The following is a 23,126-nucleotide window of genomic DNA, read 5'->3' as shown; positions in this document are numbered from 1 at the left end:
ACCCTGACAAATATCAGATCTGCCTGACCTTGCAAGCAGCCAACAACACCTTTTTTCCTGTCTTCCCACTTGGAGGAAGAAGGGCTGTGCAGATTGTGGACATTCACAGCAGGCATGTTCTTCTTCCTTTCCTTTTAGGGACACCCTGGGATGCCAGGAGGAGTGGGTTTTCCTGGGGTGCCTGGACCAACAGTAAGTAAAGGCTATCATCACCTTGTAATACCACATCCTGGGCATTCATGGGTTAAGTCAAGCAAGTGTATTGCAGTTTATTTGAGTTTGATATGAGCAAGAGATATGGGGAAAGGGATGGGACATGGGTGGGAGCAACATGGAAAGAGATGCAAAAAAGCACAGAGCTTAATTCAAAATTTTGTAACCCATTTCCCTAAGGAAGGATGCAAAAATCACAATCCAGCCTCAATCTTTTAGCAGGACACAAGCTCCCTAGCTCAAGGTGTTCTAGGCTGGGAATGGTTGGCAGTGTGGTGACCACACCATCTGATATAGTGACGTATCACAGTGATTTATCACAGTCATTTATCACAGTGACCACGCCATGCAGTGTGACCGTCATGCATGGTCAAAGCCCTTGCTGGCATGAGAGGAGCAGCAGAGCAGCTCCCCCAGACTGACCCTCCATCTGGACAGACTCATCTGGCACGCTGCAGCTGCGGCTGGAGCACGCAATCGCCGTGGAGGCAGATTTTAGCCTGGCTCCAGTTTCCCACAGCCGTTGTTTAGATGGAGCTCGGGCTCTCCCAGAAGCACAAGTGCCACTGGAGCCAACACCAAGGCAGCCCTGGGTGGGTGCAGGGAATGGATTTTGCTCAGTGTGTGAATTCCCACAGTGCTGGTAATTGGGAGGAAGATCACAGCAGTGAAATGCTCGGGTGGTGCCAAAGGTGTGGCCTCCAAATCGGGGTCAGCTCTGCTGCTGCCAGGAGCTCCAGGAGGCTCTGGGGGCACTGGCTGCAGGCAGCTGCTGCCTGGGCACAGATGGTGCAGTAGTAAGTCAGTGGAGGTGAGGAAAAGAGAAAATCTGAGGTCAAGCAGCATCTCAGGGTGACCCATCTCTGCCTGGAGAGCAGCAACATGGCACCAGCCCGGTCCTTACAATAAAAGCAGCACAATGCCCCCGCAGCCCCCAGCGCTGAGGTGCTCTGTGGCCCCTCGTGGCAGCACTTGCTGTTGACTGAAGCCTAGGAGGCATCTGGATATCTGTAGATGACCCATTTTCAGCAACTTCCTGTCATGTTAGCTGCTACAAGACTTGGGGACAGCTGGAGCATTGGGCTCCCTCCTGCTCTGGGCCTGTGAGCACCCTTGGCCAAGGCAGTTTCTGTGCTGGTCCTGTGGCAGAGAGCTCCAGCCCTGAGCACCATCCCATGCACCACTAAATGTACCTTCAAGTGAGGCCAAATTTTGTCTGTCTTCACTGGGGCATAACAATAGTTATGAGCTGAGGCATCAGATCCAGGTGGAGATACCAAAACCTCTTGGCAAAGCTCTGAGAGCTGAGACCATGCCCAGGTCCTTCCGCTGCCTTCAGTTCCCTCTTCTCCTGCAGGCAAATAACAAGTTCATCCAAGCAAATGTTTGCTCCACAACTGCATTTTAAAAAGTCATAATTCAATAAGCCAAACTTCCCCACAGAGCCAGTAAATCAAATAATCCCCTAATATCAAATCTGCACTCATTAACTCCAGCTGTTTTTCCACCAAACATTCCTTATTTGCCTTTCAAGCCAGACCTGAGGCATGCAGTTGTTGTTTGTCCTAAACTGTTAAAATCTTTGAATGAGCCTTAGCAGTGATGGCTGATTAATTCAACAAAGGATGACTGGAAATGGGAAGCAAAGGTATAGTCAATGGTAGGAAGCTTTGGCCTTGGTTTCAGTTTACTGACTGAGGCTTGTGAATTCCTTTTTCCTCTTCTTACCATTATGGTGCATCTTTTGTGTTAATACACAAGTTTGAAAATAACGTGTATAATATAAGAGTATTAAAGGTCGCTTTTCTTCTCCTAAACAGTTCCTTGAAATTCCAGCAGGGTATCTAGCTGTTCCCTCAACATTTGCCATTACAAGGAATGTTTCTGTTCTCGTATTTTTGTAAGCTGTTTGGGATAGGCTGAGACTTTCGGAGAAGATTCCAAATACCAACTAAGAATTTCATTTCAGTACATGGTTAACATAAAAATCTCTATAAAACAGACATCTGACACATCCACTGCCTGTGCCAGTCACCACTGTCCTCACGACCAAAACTGAGATGTGCTGTGATCACAAATACAGTTACAGTCAACTGACTTTTCCATCCTGAATGAGAACAGCTCAGCATTTGTATCCTGAACTTATATGCCATGCACAAAGATATCTCCAATACAAAAGCAAAATCTTCATAAATGGTAGTGGTAGGAGCAGTAGGAGGATCACAGTTCAGTTCTGTTCTGATCCGTGGCGGAGCTTGCAGAGCTGACAGTTGGTAAAAGCTATTAATATATAAATAGCCACATTTGATGCGGAATATTTGAGAGAGTAAGGAGTGAATGTGTCATTTTGAGGTTTTCTTTTCTGACAGGAGAAAGGCACTAACTTTAAATATCAGGTTTAAAAGCTGAACAGAACTAAGTCCTGTAAAATAAATATATCGTCCTTTTTTTTTTTTTTTTTTTTGACTCTGATAAATATTTTAGCTGGGAAAAAAAGCTGTCTTCTGCATTTCCTGTATGCATATTAATGAATCAAGTGTGTACAAATCCAGGTTAAAAGAAAACCTGAAATCTTTCTGTAATTGCAAGAAGAACAGGATCATCCACAACACCAACAGCCCACATTAAATTAGTATCTATCTGCCAGTATCAGTATTTATGCAGCATTAACGGGGCAACAGTTACTTAAAGTCAGTATTTGGCTGAAAAGATCAAACTTGGATACCCAAGATGATGTGTCTGATTTTGTATTTGGACATCTAAAAACCAGATCCTGGTTATTATTATTTTTGAACAGATGCTGAGCAACAGCTGCTTTTAATAGATTCAGAGGGGATTCTGGATGTTCAACGTCTCTTCACATCACACCACTGACACAGATAACAGGCTGCAGGTCATTAAGCATACAAACCTCAGCCAGGATCTTTGGCCTAAATGTTCACAATACGAAGACAATCCATGAGTTTAAAAAAAAAGGCATTTATAGACAAGTAAACATGGCAATGTTTTTAGCAAGAGTTTAATGAACCAATCTGCTGGTCAAGGGTCTGCATCTGAGGCCCCTGAAGATCACATAGGAATGTAGGGTCTTACCAAGCTGCTGCCTTCCTTCTCCTCCACCCTCATTTTGTTTCCTTTTTTCCCTTCCAGGGTCCAGCAGGAGCCCGTGGTGCACCAGGGATCCGAGGGATGAAAGGCCGCAGGGTAAGCACTCTCCATGAGCTTTTATCCCTCTCCTGTTTCAGCCATTGGAAAAACAATCTGGTGGTTTAGTCTGGGGGTGTGAAGATGAGCAGAAGTTGGGCAGCACCTCCACAGCCACGTTTCTGCTGCACATAAAGGCCGTGTGGTCCTTGAAACAAATCTTACCAGGGACGTGAACGCAAAGGATGTGTAAGGGCAGAGGGGTGTCCAGAGTAGAGGTTATCATGGAAGTGGTCCAGCCTATGTCATGTCAAAACACAGTTTATGGATGCTTCTGGTGAGGATGATGATTTAGTTGTCCACAGGTATAGATGGGCTGGGGGAAAGGATGGAGGTAGAAAACCTGAAAAGGTGCCTTCGTTGCTATGGGAGAAAAAGTAGCTGAGATATGAAGTGTTGTGATATAACCAGAGGCAGATGAAGGAAGAAATGTTATGTCATGACATGGAATTAAGAGAGAAGGCTGACAGAAGTGGAGCTGAGCTGTTCTACCCATGTGTTCCCTTCCACTCTTACAGGATTGACACCTCCTGGCAGGGTTCCACAGGGATGTGAGGAAGGTGTGCTTTGCATTGCCAGTAGATCAAATTATAAGCATGTCCTATGCCTTTCTAAGGATTTTTCCAGCCCTGATTTTATCTGTACATACCTCAACAGTACCACCCTGTAAGCACAGGTGACTCTTCACCCAGCCTGGCAAGAGCAGCCCCCAGCCTAGTGCTGGGTGAGGTACTGCCTGGCACCACTGACAGTGCTGTGCGTTCATGTTTCTGTCAATAATGAGCTCACAGACACTCAGAGTCAGTTCTTGTGTGGCTCTCCCTGCTCTGTTTGGGTGACAGCCAACAGGACAATGACCTCTAGACCTGCCAAAGCTGCTTGTTTCCTGCTTGTGACATCCAGCCCCCATCCCACCGAGCTCTTCAATCTTTCTTCTCCAACGGGATATTTATTGCAGGAGCATCCCTGCTTTGGATTGTTTTTCCTTGTCCAGATGCTTTACAAAGTATTAATAGCAAGCATACATGGGTTCTGCTGAAGGCCCCAACAACAACATATCTTGCATTTCTCCCTCCAAGGATCTGTTTCCACGTTTCGTTTTCAAAGACATACACTGGAGTAAACTATACATTTTACCTACTCCCACTCTCTGCTTCTTCTGCAACTTCTGCTTGGGGGATTCAGGACAGCCAAGGATTGTGTGTTTCCCTATGCCAGAGCGAATGGTCTCTTCAGATAGCTGGGACCAGCAAAAGAAAATTAAATAACCAGCTAGGAAGCTTTGTAACCACGGAGTTACGTACCCTGGAACTGCTCTAAACTTTAAAATCCCATCTAAGAGGATGCCAGTAACATCCAAGCTTGGCAGATGTTTATCATGGTTCATCTTTTAACTTGTGGCTGGGCAAAACAGCTCCCATTCCTCTGTGCTCCTTGGTGGGAAGGCCCACGGAGTTCACTCCCCAGGTCCACTTGCAAAGGGGCCCCTGGGGAGTGAGGTTCCTCTGTGCTGCACAGCAGGGATTAACTGGGCTGTCTGGGACATCCATGATCATGATGGATGAAAAACTGGAGGTGTTCCTTCGTGGCAGTCTCTGAATGAATGGTGAAAAATATCTCAAGGTAAAACTGCAGCACAGGGGTGAACAGGGAACACCTTCTGGATGAATCCAGGTTGAGAATGTGCGGATTTTGGAGAGGTGGGTCCTCTGAGGGGACTGGGTGCTTTTGCCAGTGCCTTTAATGTTTGCAGTGACAGAGAAGGAGTCCTGGAACTGCCTCCTCCCGGCTGCCAGCCAGGGATCCATCCCCATCCCTGTCACTGAGCTTCTCCTTTCAGCAGGCATCCACAGGCAACTTCAGTGTCTGGCTCTTGAGTTGTCTAAGATTCACTCACATAAACCTTCTTCAGCTTCTTACATCCATACTGGCCTCAAGTCCTTAGCCCTCAAGGAAAGCTGGATTTAGATCCCAAGAAAGGAAGTTGCCTGGGACATCAGGGGCCTGCCTTTGGCTGTAGCTGGATCCAGAGAGAGGGTGTCAAACCCCCCAGACAAATCCTGTGGAACTTCAGCTGCCACCAGCACTGTCCATGCTCAAAATGACGTATCATAGAGACCTGCAGCTTCATGCTCTGGGTTTACGTTTCCTCTCCAGATGTTCAGTCCAGCAGATCCTGTGCCAGTCACTCCCTCTGGACGTTCCTCCACCGAGGAAGCCAGACTCCAAAGCGCATCTCAGCCCTGCAAACCAAGAATGCAGCAGTGGCTGTATCCTGACAGGCTGCAGTGCCCTGCAAAAAGTCACTTCGGGATGTGCAGAGCACTGAGGTAGAAAGGAGGCACTGCCTGGGGAAAAGGGAGCATTAAGGAATTGATCTTACCCTAAGGACACCAGTATTGGAGAAGGGTAAAACTCTGCCTAAAGCTCTAGCAGCAGGGACTGAGCCTCTGGATCTGCTGCTAGTGCTCCTGCTCTCACCTCCCACTACTGGGCTGGGCTGTGCTGTGGTGGAGATCTGGTGATGTTTGAGCACTGCAGTGATATAATCCATACCAAATTTGCGAGGCAGAGAGATACGCTTTCTAAGATTCCCAGCAGAAAGGAGGAACCTGGGCTTTGCTTTGAAATTCTACAGATTTCAGTGGATATGATGTAGGGAAGTCAGCATTGTAAAAACCAGCAGATCTCCTGCCTGGAGGATTTCTGGTTTGAATCTCTCTCATTCACTTTTTCCTTCTCTTCATACTCTCAGAAGATATTCCAGGCATATAGTATCCTATGTTTGCTTACTTGCTCCTGTGATTCTGGCTCTTGCCTTACTCAGGATGGGGAAATGATCCCCTAGTTGTAATTTCAGACATCACCCTCTCTCTATCCTAGCTTACAGAAGGGATGTAATTCAATTCAGAGTGGAAACATGAATGCGGCCCCTTCCAGATGTTTTTGGATTCCATGAGCTCTGTTTGTGGATGCTTCATTAAAGTAATTTTGCTTTTGAAGGAAACGTAAATAGCAAATATGGTTTTGATTGTAAAGAACAATGGAGACTTTTTGGGGTCTGCATTTATGTTGTGATAGCTTTTATATCGTCAAGACATGTATATTTTAAAAAGAAAATATTTTTTTAAATTGTAACCTTCTTTTTAGTCCTGACAGAACTATTGTTCCTTCACAAGTCTTTGTTTATTCCACCAAACTGATAGTGAACAATCTTTCTCAAATGTTGTTTCCCTTCTCCTCTTCCCTAAGGAGAAGAAATTTGGACATGGGAGCCCAGGCTTATTTCCCTTCATGTGTACTCAGTGTAGCACTTGAACATGTGCTTAACATTCAGCTAGTGACAGCTGTGTACATGCTTAAACCTCATTATTTAACCAAATCAAGGTTTAAATTTGGAGGCAGCTGGTCCAGCAAGCCCCTCACTCTATGTCACTTAAATCCTAAAGCACGTTTCTGCTAATCAGCTCCTCACAGCAGGAAAATGTGTGGTCTCCAGCATGCTCTCCTAAGGATAATGTCATCAAAAAGACTGGGAACCTCTATGAAAGGCTGAATATCAACCAGAGCCATGATTTTGTAACTCACATCATAAAGCTGCACCTGAAATCCTGCTGTAAGTGCCTTACCTCGCCCTATGCTCCTGGCCAAGGTGCCTGTCAATATTTCTAGAATTTTATCCTCTCACTGCTGGGTTCTGGCTCAGATGATACAGGGGAGCTTTTCAAATCCCAAAGCACATTTCTCTTTTCCACCGTGCCATTCATTCATCCAGCTCCTGCATCAGCTGCTGCCCAGGTGAAGCCTGCAAATCCAAGATAAGGGGGAGCACATCTGCACTCCAGGCCCTTTGCTGCTCCACGCCAGAGGGAAGGAATTACTGCCTCTGCCACATGGACCCGATGCTTTCCAGCATCACCAACTGCAGGGATTTGTTAAGTGGTGTTATCTAAGCAAACCTGAAAATACTTGCCTTTCCAAGCCCAGCTGAGTTGTTGTTCATGGAGAAGTGGTGGGTATTGTTTTGCTTCCAGGGATCTTTCTAGTTGACTGAGAAAGCCTTAGAAGTGTTTGAGAAAAAGTTCATTCCAGATCCATGGCCAGGGATGTCTCCCTTTGGCTTCACTAAAAACATCTGCTTGCTTTTTTGTTTGGCCGGACTGTGATAGCAAAATATCAATATTTGCATAACTGGGTAAGGAAGGAGCTTTGGATTTCTGGAAAGGAGCTACTTGACTGCTGCTTCATGCTGCTGTTCAGAGGCTGGTCACTGTCTCTGTCTGAGCTCTGAGTAGGTGTTTAACAGGAGGAAATGCAGCGCTGCTCTACAGAAACAGCTTGTTGAGTACATAGTTCTGCAGGAACGTTGTCTACTTTAGATGCAGGATATATCCCTATTGCCTCACCTGGACTGGCAAAGCCTGGAACTGAGTTCCCCTGTGTGTGTGAGCTGTTCACATCTGGCCACTATCGTAACCCCTTGTTTAGCCTGGGGTTTCTGATAGCACTGCTTGGTGTTGCTCAGCTCAGAGAAATGCTGTCTTGGCCTCCACTGACTGAGGGGAACTGAGGGTGCAAGGGGAGCCCAGGGGCTGTGCTCAGCCCTGCCTGCAAGGCCACGCTGCCAGGTCTGCAGGGGGAAGGCACCGTGCTGTGCCTTGAGGGTCTTGGCATTGGGATGCTCCCTGGAGAGCTGCCAGGACCTCACTCACTCGTCTCTAACCAGTGTTGTCAGTAAAAGAGAGTTTTAAAGATTTAACTAATTGACTAAATGTAGCTTTTCCTGTCAGGGTGAATTAGGGGAAGCCTTTATCCCAAGTTTCAGCCCAGGAGGCTGGAGAAGATGAAGCTTGCCAGATGCATTTGAGAATAGAGGGTCACTTTCTCCTTCTTTGGGTCAGATGCCGATGAGATGTGTTGTGATGAGATTAGGCAGGTGACTTCTGTGAAGTGAGATTGCCCTGGCAGATCCTGCCATGCTGGTGACAGGGCTCTGCTGGAAGGGATGAGGATACTGTAAACACTTCCCCAGCCAGCCACAGCCCTCACTGAGGGCACCTGGCAGCCTCCACCTGGCTCAGTGCAGCCCCAGCACTGGCAAGGACAGGCTTCAGAAGATGGATCTGGAGGGGCCAGATTCATTCCAGTTTCCTTCCCAGCTCTAACCCGGATCATCACTGTCATTTCCATGTCCCACTTGCTTCTGATCCCTGTTCCCTCTTCCAGGCCTGAGCTACGGAATCCTTGCCCTCCGCACATCCTTCCCCTGCTTCACTAGCAGGTCACCATATCATCTCATACAGTAAAGATGTAATTGCACGAAATATCCAAGTGACTGCTCAGAGAGAAGGGGAACAGTTTGTTTTCCAGGGAGGATGAGCATGTGGTTGTCAAGGGTGCTTTCCCATAGTGCCAACACCATGCTGACACCTCCCTTCCCAGTGCAAGTCTGGGTGTTTGCTGGGTGTCCCAGTCACCCCAGGCAGCCTCCAGGATGCCTCCAGGCCCTGCTCTTCCGCCACCCCAACTAACAGGGCTGCCTGACTCAAGCTGTCAGTAGTACTGCTTTTAAGTGACTTTCTGGTCTTTGTGCTTTGACGTTTATAGGGACATGGATTAATAAAACTTTTGGTCTTTACTGCTCTCTGATCTAGGGGCCAGCATGAGCCACATCACTTGGTGTGTTGGGCTGGTGAGAGGTGCTGGGACATTTGTGCAGCACAGCCCCAGCAGTGAAACACCCCTTTGTTTGTGGGGATCCCATCTGGGGCACAGTCCTCTGTCTGTCTGTCCTGGAGGCCAGGCTGAGCATTCTTCAGAGCTGTGCCATACTGACAGTGCAATACAGGCTCTTGGTTATTCAATCTCTGCTCCTCTCAGCAGCACAGGGCTTTGCCAAGCGCAGTAGGAGTTTTGCATTATTTTATATTGACAATGTTTGTCTGCTGTAATAATTTGGCTGGGGTTCCTATACATTTCTGCTGTACACTGCCTGTCTTTGTGAGTCTCTCTCTTTGCCTGTCATCCTGGAGTTGCTTTTCTAACACACTGGCTCCCTAACCCTGTTATTACTTTTGGCACTAGGTTTGCATCCCGATTAAGCACATTGGCTCCTGTTTTCCCTTTCTGCATTGGCCAGCTCTCAGAATTCCTCTTACCACTACATTCTAGCACTGCTCTTTGTTTTTATTTATTATTTATTTTGCAGTGGAGCCTAAGAGTCCCAACTGAGCTCATGAACTGATTATGAACATGATGTCTGTTAATAGTCTCTTGATATGCCCTTTTTTAACTCTTTTATTTTCTTTCACTGTGGGTCTTTATTCCCTGTCAATGTGATGCACTGGTCTCTGGGGGTCAAATGGTGCAGAGGGTTGTGTGTTCAGCTTTCCTGAAATGAGCTTAAAAGATAGCTGGTCTGTAAGGCCCCTTTCAACCCAAACCATTTTTTCTGTGATTCTATGATCATATCCTTACCCTCTTCCCAGGGCTCTCCTCACTTGGAACCCTCTGAAAGAACAAGAACGTCCTTCCTCAGTGATGCCCAAGCTGTACCAGGAACTGCTCAATTTTAGCTACTCACACCTGCTCATTTGCAGCAGGGTGTGTGTCCCACACACCTCCCCAAGTCCCTGTGCCCACCACACACTCACACAGCTGGGAGCAGATGCCGGGCATGGCACCAGACCCTCCCCACCTCCATATGCAGGAGCACATGCCTGGTCCTTAACAGCAGCCAGATCTTTAAATATCACATAGCTGTAGCTGAGGGCTTGGAGTTCAGCTGCCAGCAAATATGCCCTTCTCCTTGAGAGGAATTTAGGGCCCAAGACAATGTGAAGGTACTGTACAGTGGGGGCTTGTGCACCTCTACATTTTGGAGCTTTATTGCCCTGATTGTGGCCATGAGACAGTGTGGTGTGCTGAGGGTTAAGGGCAAAGGTGTTGGAAAAGCAAGGTTTCTAGGAGGAAAGATGTTTGCTGTTAATAAGGCTGGAACTGCAAGTTTGTCTGTGCATTGCAAAACTGTTGTCATGTATCCATTGTCTGAAAATAAGGTTGTTCCTGGCCTGCTTTTCTCCTCTGGCTTAGATTTGTGGTTGGTAGTTGGTTTAGCAGGAATAAAAAGTGCTGTGTGCTGGTAACGGTGAGAAATGAAGCAACAAAACACAGAAAGAATCTTTTTAGTCCTGGGCTCTGAGCTGCTGTGCTCAACCCAAGCAGGTATAAGTTGGCTTAGCCAGGATTGATCTCATGGACTGTCCTGGTGGCCAAGGCTAAAGTGACAGCTGGATTTTCCAGTGAGCCATATCCTCTGTGTTCTTATTTTTGCCTCTCTTTTGCCTCCTTCTAGGGTGCCAGAGGGCCTGATGGACCAGTAGGCGAGCCAGGGTTGCGAGGTGTCAAGGTGAGTGCCAAGGCTGTTCTCAGCTGTGTTGTGAAATGCTCTGGGCAGGATCAAAGTCACATTCTCCTCCAGGAACAGGGGATGTTCAATTGCTCCATGAGGATCCACCAGCAGGGATGAGTCTGTCTTGCAACCAGAGTAAAATCTATCCAGCACTGGCATCAGGGTCCTTGCCCAGACTCACGGCTGGTTGGGGTGTTCCTGGGGGCATAATCCCAGGTGTTTGGCCTCTCAAAAGCTGCAGGGAACTGGAAGGGAAATTTGATGCACAAAAATGCAAGAGCAGATGGGCTAGGGCAGAAGAGCATCACCAACAGCTTGTGCTCCTGCTGATGTGTCTTTGTCTTTTTATTTTGCAGGGCCGACCAGGGGAGCCAGGCAGAGTGGGCCCAGATGGGCTGCAGGTATGTCCTCTGTGAGAGCCAGAGCTGCCAACCCTGGGGACACCCACATGTCCTCAGCGCCCTCCAGGCCAAAGCCCCACAGGTGTGTCAGCACATCCCCAGCTGATAATTGCTGTAACTGTGTGTTCACAGGGCAAGATGGGGGAGACTGGGGAGAGTGGAGCACGTGGCTTCCCAGTAAGTGTCCATCCCTTCTACTTCCTTTCATAACCTCATGTCCTTAAGTTTTGAGTCCTGGTCCAGGAGGAAGAATCTGGACCCTATCTTACACTTGCAGGGCCACCTGTCCCCTCCTGTCACTGGAGCATTTTTGAGGTGCACATTTCTGCCAAGAGATGTGAAGGATTGCTGCTGGGTTGGAGCTGACTCTGGTATTTTTAATTTTTCTAGGGTATCCAAGGATCTTCTGGACCTCCAGGAGCAAAAGGGCCTCCAGGCAACCCGGCAAGTGTCTTATCACTCTCTCTCCATCTGTCTTTCCTTGCACACAGACACGTCATTTCTTTCTCTGTCTGTCTCTTCCCCACTGCTTATCCTGTTCCCAGCTTCTCTATCCTTGACAGTTCCAGCATGGTCAGAGATGTGAAAGACTTGGCTAGAGTCCTAGGAGCCATAAGGAAAGACAAGGTCAGACCCCTGGAAAGCAAAAGGGAGCCACAGATCTACCAGGGGGAGTGTAGGATACAGCCTGGGGGGGATTTTGGAAGGGAAGGTAGAAAAGGACACGGTTGGGTCTGGGACAGAAGGAGTTGGAGTGTAGGTAGAGTGGAAGGGGGAGAAGGAGGGAGGCTGATGGTGTCAGAACTGAGCCCACAGCTTTGGGGGAATCACTGGGGAAAGACACAGACCTCAAGGAGGGCCAGCAGTGCTGGACTGTGAAGGGAGAGGGTAAACCAGACACTTTCAGATTACTCACTGCAGTTGTTTTAGATGGGAGCCAGGAGGATGAAGGGTCTTCTGAGCTCTTTGCCTGTTAAGGTGCCTCAGCACACCCACTGCTGGCCTCTCCATCCCACTGGCCAGATCTTGCACAGTGAGAACTCCTCTGAGCTGTGGGAAGGAACAGGTGTTTTATCTTACAGACTGTGGAAGTGATGGTCCTTCAGAAATGAAAGCAGTTGTATTGAAAAGAGCCTTGTGTCTCTATTTTGCAGGGCCCCCAAGGACCACAGGGGCCACCTGGGCCTTTGGGAGAAATGGGGCATAAGGTAGGTCTGATCTTTGTTCCTGTTTGTTTTCCCCTTCCATCAGGAGTGTCAGGACTGAGGGAGGAGTAAATGTGCAGGGGAGCATCCTTCCACACCTGGAAGTGTGGAACGAGCAGGAAGGATTTCCCTTAAGTCTGAAAGTCAGCTTCCAAAACAAACAGTGAAAATCAGAAATTTGAGCACCTTTTTCATCACAGGCCACAGACACCCAGCTGGTGAAAGTGCAGACCCGTCTTCTCAACAGAAGATACATTTCAAAGGTGACCACGCCAGGGACCAACTTTTTGCACCCAGGTGCAGAGTCAGTGACCCAATACAAAAACAATTCAGACTGAGTACTAGCCTTTCCCTCTCCCTGGTGCTGTTGCTGACACGACACAGGTTTGCCAGCCCACCCAGATGGCCATGGCAGCCCCAGCAGAGCCTGCTGCAGCCAGTGCAGGAAGCTCAGAGATGCCTTTGCTGCTGACGGTGCTGCCGGGCTGTGGTTGCCATGAAGCAGTGGCACAAACACATCAAAACCAAGCAGCAGCTGCCAAACAGTGCCCCAATGGAGTGCAGGGGATGCCTCCATGGTTTCCCCCAACTCCTGTGTACTTTTGGCTTTATTTCACTCCCCTTAAAATAATACAGTCTTGGCTCTTTCTATCACGTGTGCCAGTTCCCCTTGCACAGCTCCGTTCCGTAGGTCCTGAGCTGTAACGCAGACATGAAGGTGGCTTTGAATGCAATCTATGCAAAGTGTATGAGTCATGAAAGTTTCCATTCTCATGGCTGCTGGACCAGATGGAGCAAGCTCTCAGCATGGTAAACCACACTGGGGAGCTGGAAAGCTGCTACTGAGCCACTCTGGATGCTGCCAACCAAGAAAGTACAGACCTTCATTCAAATCTGCAACTCCTCCAGGAGCCTTTCTCTGCACTGGCACCTCTGGAGAAACCAAAGCAGGATTTTTGCTTTCATTGGAGCTTGAATTTTCTCATTGCGTGACTTGACCATTTGTTCACAAACCCAACACACACCCTGCTCCCTCCTCTGCTTGAATCCATTTCAGCAAGCCAGCAACTGGCTTTATTCCCTGGGTTGCTCCCTTGATTATGTGCTCTTTTTCCCTTTATTCCCAACTGTAAAGAGAAGGGAGATTGTTGTCCGGAATGCAAATATCGTAAGTAAATAAACCACTTAAATCCTTCAAAGAGAAGCTTGACTGTCCGATCTTCGGGCTTGTTTTGCAGGCTCTCATTCCCCATGCTTCCCAGAGGTAGGAGCAAATGTACAAACATTAAAGCTCCCAACAGATCTCAGTACTAAAGATAGTAAATGACTGTGACCCCACTATCAGGGGCTGCACATGGAGCTGGACTGAGTGAGAACAGTTTGCAAGGTCATTCTCACATCTTCCATCTTTCTATCTTAATTCCTATCTTTTTCCAGGTCAGGCACTCATTTCTGGCTCTCTGAGGGATGCCAAACCCCTCTACCGGAGTCTGTGCTCACACAAGAGCAAGAAAATTTCTCTCAGCCAGTCCAGCCTGGGCTGTGGATTTCTGGGCTGAGCCCAGGCGTTAGCCTTTGGATGTTTGCTGGCCCTGTACAGCCAAAGACAGCTGGCTGATGGATGTCAAGGCTAATCTGGCCAAAATTTGTGCTGGAGGGCTCAGTGTCACCTTGCTGCCCTCAGCTCACTTTAGCTGGCAGCACAATCGTGCACCTGCCTCTTTGGGAATGGGGGGCAAAGGCTCAGCTGGAAGCTGTGGCCTGTGGGGCAGCTTGAGCTTCATCAAAAGGAGCCTGGTGGTGCAGAGGATGTTCTCACACCAGTGGGAATGGAGAAATGGGGCTGCAGGGAGCAAGAGCAAGAACACAGCCAAGCACTTCTGTTACCCACTGTACCAGCCCAGCCTGCTGGACCCTTGCAAAGAGCTTCCAAGTCTAATTCTGGACCTCTTCCCTTCTATCCCAGCTGGTTCCAGTGCTGCTCCCTGGTGGGGTTACTAACCTTAGAAAGCAGAGGGATTGGAAGGAGGTAGAGAAAGGTGCTTGGCAGAGGAGGCTGGGGAGATGGGAGGTGTGAGAGTTGATCAGAGCCCTCCCAGAATCCAGGCACGAGGGGCCTCTTTGATGCTGTGGACCCCGAGCCAGCTCCGGGGAGGTAATTGCATTGAACCAGGGTTTGGCTGTCCCAGGAGGGCTCTGCTAAAGGAATCATGTCTTTGATCTTCCTTTCTGCTTGGTTACAATAGGTTTTTTCATTATCTTGTTTTGTTTTTTTTCCAGGGACCGCCAGGCTCAATGGGACAACCTGGTCTGGCAGGTGAACCTGGCATGAAGGTAAGAAAAACCCTGAGTGCAATTTCTCTGTCAGACTGGGGACATAAATGGCAACTTGTGTTTTTGCAGGACTGAGTGACATTGCAGGTTTACCCTCCAGCAGCTAGTGAATTCAACAAAAGACAAAGTTTAAAAAACCTAAAACTGGGTTAATTTTAGCCATTTTTACAAATTCCTGAGCCCCATCCTGAGGGGGAGGCTGTCAGTGCTGGGGAGAAGCCCCATCCCAGGGATTTTGTGCCTCAAGAGCTGTGAAGGGCCACGGAAATGAAGCTCAACTCTTTGCAGATCCAAAATCTCAATGGAGAGGGGAGCCCTGAGACTCAGAGATCCAGGCAGCTTCTAATTCGAAACCAGAAGAGTCTTAGGAAGGTCTCAGACTTAAAAATACCCTCAGACAAGGTCCTGCCACAGTTTCCAAGCCTCAGCTCTCTGGGGAGTGAACTCCTCTGATGGTTAAGGGGGAAGGGTGCCCTGCTCCAGACCATGAATGCACTTTCTTGTCCACATAAAAGCCATCTCTTTGTTTGAATAAAATCCCAATGCTGAGCAGCTCAGGGGGGGTTTTATTTAATCCTAACCCCCTTGGTCTGAAGGTTTGCCCCTGTGATCAGAGCTTTCGAACAAACTCTGTGTGGGGATTAAATCCAATTTTCTCTGTGCTGCTCTTGACTCCCACCCCCACCCCATCCTTTGCCATATTTTCCTTGGCAAATCTTCTGACATTTCACTGGAGCTACTGTGTCTTTGGCATCCTGATGCACAAGTGTTTCAGCTCCAGTGCTCCCGGCTGCCCTCCGTGGAGCAGGACATGATGATTTGCACAGACCCCTTTACCTGCTGTCCTTGCTGAGAAGGTGTGGTATGAGAGTCCCATCCTGCTCCTTCTCCAAGCTGGTAGGTGCTGGAGCAAGACTGGTCTGTGCAATCATCACTTGCAGAGCAGTTTGCTGTGGGATGAGGCTTATGGATATCTCAAACCTTTTTCCCTTGAATCCTCTGCATTTCCTGAGGTCTCTTCCATGCAAAGCAGATCACTGGGATGGGCACACATGGGAGAGAGCTGCCCTATGGCCGTCCTACCCCTTGCTATATTGGCAAGATCCATTTGTTTGCCAGCTCCACCGCCTTCTGTTCATTCATTTTACTGCTATCAAAGATTCCGATTCTTCTGGAACTGGGGCTAAAAGAGCTGTTGGTTTTTTGTCCCTCACACTGGTCGTGTCTGCCACCGCACCACATTGCACCCACAATGCTGCTTGCCTGTGAAGGACCATGCCAGAGAATGCCTTCTGAGTCTGCAGCTTCAGGCAGCTCAGACCCCTCTGTGACCCCTGTCCTGTCAAGCATCATTGCAACAGAGCCTGTGAGATGTGTCCTTCTTTGCTGTCCCTATGCACTGTCCCTATGCTGGGCCTTTGAACCCCCTTTGAAAACTCAGCTGAAGGTGTTTGTGTGGGAGAAGGAAAGAAAAAGTCAAAATTAAGAGTGCAATGGGAAGTGCTTCATGTTCACTCACTGTCAGTAAACAGCTTGCCTCCTTGTATGTGCTTCCTTCTTTTTAGGGTGATCCTGGCCAGTTAGGAATCCCCGGAGAGCAAGGTCTCATTGGCCAAAGAGTGAGTATGGCCACCTTCTGGTGGGGCTTCTGTGCCTCATCAGTTCCCCAGAGGTTCTGTCCCTGCTCTCCCACAGCCTGGACAGGCTGACCCTGTTCTCTGCGTCCTGACCCCTGTTCCTTCTGCGGGTGGTGGAAGTACCTTTCCCACAGAGCCCATCAGCCTGAGCTCACCAGCCTCTCTGAGCCTCTCAGATGCCACTGTGACACCGAGTGTGAAAGAGGCAGTGTGGGAACAGATGTGGGAACAGACCTCTCCTGTTTGCCACAGGCTGTGTCCGTGCAGGGCCAGGGACACTGGAGCAGAAGGCGGCTTTAAGCAGGGAAACACTGGATACACTGTGCGTGGGAGGGGGCAGGAGGGGATGAATGCACGGATTGAGGCTGGCAGAGGGGCTGTGTCCCTTCCCAGGACTGAGGTCAGTTGTTGGAGCAGGATGAGGAAGCCCCAGGTTAAATGAATTCAGACTGAGCTCCTTTTCACACAGGGAAGGAGGGCTTCCTGCAGGCCAGCAGCGAGTCCATGGAGGAGAAACTGTGGCTCAGAATAGAGCAAGAGGCTGAATTCCTGCTCTTGCTCCAGGAAGAGCTTGTTCAGCATTAGGGTATGAGATGGGACACGTGTTAGAGTGCAGGACTGGGCTCCCATCGCTGCCGCTGTGAGCCAGCTGCAGAAAGCTCAGGGAAAAGCACATTTAGGCACATCCTTACGGTGTTTGCTTCTGCCCACAGGGAGAATCCGGGCTAGAAGGGGACAGCGGGCAGCTTGGGCCAGATGGGATCAAGGTAAATCTCACTCCCGTGGAGTTCCAGCTCTCACACACATCTCTGTGCACTCAGGGCCCTGTGATTCCCAGAGCCGGGATGAGGCCAAGGGGATTATTGGGTCCTCTGTGGAATAAGCCTCTGCCCTGCACTCTCTAAGGACTGTTTTTCTGCAAGCAAACAAACCCCTCCTGTTTCACTCCTCTACCCACATTTTTGGCATCTGATCAGATCTCCAAAAAGGTCAAGTTCTTCAAAATCTGGTTTCCAACAATTTGTCTGTTTCATTTGAGTCTTTACAGATCAAATTTCCAACTAATCAAGAATTCCTGGGCCTGGCAGGGGAAATCAAGAATTGTCCATCACTCTCCCCTGCACCACTGACCAGAACAATATTAGAGAGTAAAGAAACCAGATCCCTTTCCCTTGGCAGAGCCCCAGCATCTCGCTCAGGGTTCACTCTGTATCTCACTGCTGTGAGTTCGCTACCTTGCCTTTGGAACAGGGCTCTGATTCATGTCTCTGCACAGCCAGCCTTTCCAAACAGGCCAACAATTTTGTTCCATGGAAAGAAAGAGCAGCCCATCCCACAACAATGCAGTTTAATGCTTCTTTCTAGTTAAATTATTTGCCATGTGTTTCTACTTCTGCTCATATCTCTGAATGTTGGACCAAAAATCTCTTCCTTAAGGACAGTCAAGGCTTCTGTATTCTCTTGCACTGCTAGCTGTGCCCAGGAGCTCTTGAACCAAACCAGCTCTTTCCACCCCAAATGTTTCTCTGGACACTTAACCAGATGTGTCTGTGCTCTTTAACCAGATGAGATCTTGCTGAGCTCTCCCAACACAGGTGCAAGAGGAAAATGGTTCAGTTCAAGGCTGCTTGGCTGCACATGCTGCTGTCAGTATAAAACTGGCCTTTTTCATTGTCTCCATATAATTTTGAGTGGTAGTACTGAATATTACAAAATATTTACAATATTTTATTTATCTTGATAAAAGAAAAGCAGCTCCAAATTTGCTTCTTACACTTCTGTGATTGTATTTCTGCTTTGTGTTCCAGTTGGTTGATCTTGCCAAATACTGAAATTTAATTATCTGCCAGATTTTTTTCATAAATTTCAATGACTGGTTTCACCAGGGGAGCTTTAAGTGGATATTGAGAAAAATTTCTTCGCTGAAAGGGTGGCCAGGCATCAGAACAGGAAGTGGTGGAGTTACTATCCCTACAAGTAGTACTTGGGGACATGGTTTAGTGGTGGGCTTGGCAGTGCTGGGTTGATGTTTGGATTAATTCATCTTAAACACCTTTTCCAACCCAAATGATTCTTTGATTCTATGATTCTGTAATTGTCAGAGCAGTGATTTGACAGGATACCCACTGCTCGGGCCATAGATCCTTTACAGGGCACAGTGACACTGTTTCACAGAGTGTTTATTGGAGCCCTGGGCTGATTTCTGTTTGGCAGCAAGAGCTGAGCAGCTGCTCCAGACAAACCCATCCCATTAAAAGTCTTTCAGCATCCCAAGCTCAGGTCTTCTGCATGAGGCAAGGGAGACTTTCAAATCTTGTCTGCCTGCCTCATTCACGTGGGAGGTTCAGGCCTTACTGCAGGAAAAGCAAAGGGGTTCAGGTTACTCTGTGTAGTGGGGGAGTTCTTTCTCCTTCAGCCAAGAGATTTTAAAGAAAAGAAACCTGGATTTGCTCCTTTTTTAAATGTCAAGTGTATTATGACTCATCCTCATTCATCCTTTTTCTTGCAGGCTTTCTTCCTCTCACACTCCTGAAATACTAATTATGTGGTGGGGTTTTCCCTTGCAAGAGCCTCGTACAGTGACCCACATATTGTGTGGGTATGAAAACCTCCCACCTTCCTCTCTTCCACAGGGAGACAAAGGAGAGCAAGGCCTAGAAGGAGAGAAAGGAGAAAAAGGCAATGAAGGACTGAAGGGAAAAGAAGGATCTCTTGGATCTCCCGGCATCCCAGGTGTCCGAGTGAGTCTGCGAAACCAGCCCTTGGTGACCCGTGGGTTCCCTGTAGTGATGAGTGTGTGAACCAGGACACTGCTTAGGGCAGGAGGTCACCTGAGATGTAATTTGTCATAAATATTATGGTAAAATGTGTTGTTTTCATGAAAAACTATGTCCAGGAGATGGTTTGGTCTTTCAACTAGGATTCACATGTGAGAATGTGAATCTGATCTGCCACAGTCTTTAAGAAATAGTGCCTCCCTCCCACATCTGTAAGATGGACCCAACAGGGTGATGGGGAGGAGGCCCAGAGGACTGAGAGGGGTTGAGTCTTCCCTGGTTGCTACAGCTGGCTTGGGCCTGGAGCTGGGAATTCACCTTGTGCCTTCTCTGATGGCCACTTGCTTGCTTCTGGTCTTCCCTTCTAAGATTTCCCAATTAAATATAGAAAACAACTAGAAGAAATCAGCAGGCTATGACTCCTGAATCCTCAATGAATATCCTGGGCATGGCTGGTTCACTTGGAGGTCTGATCTTGGTGCTCTAGAAAAAGTTTGATTCTGGCTCTGAGATGAGAGGGAACAAGGGTAGTGTCAGGTGGAGGATGGCTCTGCCCAGTGCCTCAATGGGCTTCTCTGCAAGTCAGGCCTTTCTGCTTGAAATGTGGAGTTTATCAGGTTGATGACTTTGTTTATTCATTGTGATTGTTGTCTTGGATCAAAGTTAGCAGCAGCAAGGGCTTGCAAGGCTCGCTCAGCAGAGAGATAGCCCAGTTCAGTGGGATGCACGTGCTCCCCTGCAGCATGTGTCTTACCCCTCATGCAGCTGGGGAACACACCAGCTCCAATCCCACACATCTGTGGCAAAGGAACAAGAAGCCTAAGTTTAAAGGCAGTTCTGAAATGCCAGCCCAGGCTGGGTGGGAAGCAGCAGGGCCGGCAGGTACCGCCGAGCCTGGGTGGATGCTCCGTGGTGAAACGCTGATTTTCCTCTTGGTGACGTTGTGGCTGGCTAAAAGGAGCACAGGGAGAAGGGTGTGAGGGGATGGAAGCAGCAGAAGAGATGGATTTATGTTATTTTTGGGCTGAGGTTGGTATTTGAGTACTGACTTGACTAGCAAGTGGAAACATTGGCTTAATGCTTTAATGCAGCACCATAAATGTGCAGTATAAGCCTGTAGTCCTGCCCCAAATAAAGCTACCCTTTGCCACAGGCCCTGTACCCAACAGGGAGCCCTTTCAAGATTGGGATCACTCCACAGGCAAGGGTGGTCCCCAACACCTCAGCTCTTTTCCAGCTGCAGGCTGGCACAGCTGGACAATTGCCCTGCATGTGCTGTACTTCTGGCTGGTTCATGTGCTTATATTGTGTATGTTTTAAGAACCAATAAAAATACTGAAATCATGCAAAAGCCATATTAAGTTAAAAGTATAAAATACAAATTCTCTCAGACTCTGTCCCTGCTGTTTGCCAGCATGTCCCTGCGAACATGATGCTGTTTTCTGTTTTATTTTTTAAAAAAAGGAGTCAATAGAGCCAAGATTCCTGTTCATAATCACTCCCTTTTGTTTTTTTTTTACTGCAGAGTGCTACATTTCCATCTACTATTTTAATATACTTCTTTGTATTTCCTTATGCCTAACTCAGGCAGACTTTCAGACCTGCATAGGCTCCAGATAGTGCTGCCTCCCCTGCCAGACACTGTTACCTAATACACAGGCTGGTGTTCTGGTGCTCACTGAGGTCATTTAAATATGGAAGTCCTCTGACAGAAGCACAAATAATTTTTCTCTTCCCATTACTGAGAATTTCGTTCTATGTTCCCATGGCGAGTACAAATATCAGTGGGATCTTCCTTAGATTTCTGTCAAGATAAGGTTTACAGCTCAGAGGTGCACACTGCTAGAGATAACTGCAAGCCCCTCCTTTCCAGCTGAGGGTTGGAAGCTGGAATACCCAGCCAAGCCATCCTCTGGAGGACATGCTGCAGAAGCCACCACAGGCACAGCCCACCACAAACTGCATGATGCACAGAAGGCTTTAAGGCTACTGGACAAAGTTAACAAAAAATTTTGTCATGGAGAAGTCATGAAGGTTGTTCACCCAAGGGCAGATGTCAAGGTGACAAACTCCTGTCCAGGATTTATATGGTGGCACAGAAATTGGTTGGGGAAGGTGTTGGAGGCACTTGGATTGCAGGGAGAGGGAGCACGTTGGGTTTGGGTGCTGCAGATACTGAGTGATTCCACACCACCCTGTTGTGAATGGTTTTAATACTTCTGATGTGACTGTGTAATGCTGTCCAATAATCAGTTTAGATGGTTTTAAGAACTTCATCTTCAGCTATTGCATCTTCATTTGGACTCTCCTGGCATGACATCCCCTAGTCCTTACGTCTGCTTCACCACATTCCTGCCTGGATTCACTGATGTTTTCCTGGGCTTTTCCTCAGCTCTAGTATTTGTTGGGATATCCTGCTCAGCTACAAAGGGGACAGGGAAGATGTTGGTGTTTCTGTGCCCTTAGTAGGAGAGGTGCACACAACAAGGATCTGTACAGTTACCTGTGACAACAAACTGAGCTCCATTTGGGGCTGTGAAGCTCATCTTCTGCTTCTGGAAGAGGTTGGTGTTAGTTTGAGGAAGCTGATGCCCATCTGCAGTTGTGGACACAGACAAGGTTCTCCTAAACCTTGGCTTGCCCCTGTGTTACTCCAGAGTGATACTCACAGAGGCATGCCCTCCATGGACAGGAACAATCTCTGGAGAAACCCTTCTCATCATGCAGCCACACCACATCTAGAAGGTTTGTCCTTAACGCCAAGGAAATGTTTAGTCTTAATCTTTATTTTGCTTATGTCTACAGGAATGTGACACTTCACTATTAAGTGTCCTTGTGACAGATGTAGGAAATGAGGTGCCAGATTGCTCTGAAATGATCTGATTTCACTGGTGGTATATTTTCAGCCCGTTTTGTATATCCCAGCCTGAAGCAGAGGCTAGTGCTGGCAGAGCAGGTATAGGAGCTGGGGAATTTGGCGTGACCAGCTCACACCTAACGTGGCAACAAACCAGCATGAGGGATGGTAGGAGATTAGAGGATCTGCAGTCCTGGAGCTCCCTGGAGATGGCAGATGAAGGGACCTACTCCAGAGCAACTTTGAAAGCTGGAGGAAGCACAGAGGGTCTGTGCTGCCATTTTGGGTCATGCAGAAGAGAGACACTCGCCTAGCGATCAGTGGGATCAGCAGAGGCACATCTGGCTTTCCTGAGCAAGGCTTCATTTTCCAGAAAGCCATCCTGATGCTGATACCACGTGACTGCCTGAGCACAACCAAACTTCCCTCTGTGCTCAGGAAACGTTTTTCAGAGATCGTTAGCTTTAACTTGGCTCAGCCATTTACAGCATTAACATATCTGAAAACCGGTTTCCACTGTGGTTTTGAATCTCAAACAAAAAGCGCAGGGAGGCCCCAGTCGAGTCTCCAGGGGTAATCTGTACGTGTTTCAAAGCCAGTGGATTTCAGCAAACAAACCTGGCAGCTGAGATGGTCCATGAGCTTCACAGCTGTGGCTGGCAGGGCTCAAGGCAGCTGGAGCTAAGTGAATATCCTCTATCTTTTGGTCACTTTGTCCAAGTTCACACTGCTCCATTCAGCCCCAGTTCCTGCTCAGTGGAGGAATGGGCCAGTTGTTCCCCTGGCCGTAAGAGAGAAATCAAAGCACCAGTGCAAGATCCAGTAGAGATTTCCAGAGATTTGCACCTTTCCTGAGCTGCTGGCCCACGTATTATCTCCTCACAGTGGTTTCTGTCTTCTAACAGAAACTTGTTGCCTTCACTTGACCTTGACTCTCTTCTGAACATGGCCATTTGCCCTCTGGTTTGAACAAAAAGGGCTGAAAAGCCCTTCCCCTTGCAGAGCACCAGGGACTAATTGGGCATCTGCTTTCAGAGAGACTGGCTGGAAATCCAGACTTTTTGTATGGGCAAGGCAGAACAAGAAT

At 48.1% G+C, this 23,126-nt stretch overlaps 1 protein-coding gene across 5 annotated transcripts in view; it reads left to right on the top strand.

Annotated features, from left to right (window-relative positions):
• The window catches only part of LOC125336677 (collagen alpha-1(XXVII) chain B-like), a 146,887-nt gene that overhangs the window by 92,938 nt on the left and 30,823 nt on the right, over positions 1–23,126 (top strand). For all 5 annotated transcript variants that reach the window (XM_048325571.1, XM_048325570.1, XM_048325568.1 and 2 more), the window contains 11 exons: positions 139–192; positions 3,364–3,417; positions 10,772–10,825; positions 11,185–11,229; positions 11,362–11,406; positions 11,620–11,673; positions 12,384–12,437; positions 14,715–14,768; positions 16,334–16,387; positions 17,119–17,172; positions 19,039–19,146. In XM_048325571.1, the coding sequence (XP_048181528.1) occupies positions 139–192; positions 3,364–3,417; positions 10,772–10,825; positions 11,185–11,229; positions 11,362–11,406; positions 11,620–11,673; positions 12,384–12,437; positions 14,715–14,768; positions 16,334–16,387; positions 17,119–17,172; positions 19,039–19,146 (630 nt within the window). The remainder of the gene's footprint in view (positions 1–138; positions 193–3,363; positions 3,418–10,771; positions 10,826–11,184; positions 11,230–11,361; positions 11,407–11,619; positions 11,674–12,383; positions 12,438–14,714; positions 14,769–16,333; positions 16,388–17,118; positions 17,173–19,038; positions 19,147–23,126) is intronic.

This window comes from Corvus hawaiiensis, chromosome 21 (genome assembly GCF_020740725.1).
Source record: "Corvus hawaiiensis isolate bCorHaw1 chromosome 21, bCorHaw1.pri.cur, whole genome shotgun sequence".
Taxonomy (NCBI): Eukaryota; Metazoa; Chordata; class Aves; order Passeriformes; family Corvidae; genus Corvus; species Corvus hawaiiensis.
The sequence above is the reverse complement of the archived record's forward strand: the minus strand, read 5'-3'. Positions and strand labels throughout refer to the sequence as shown.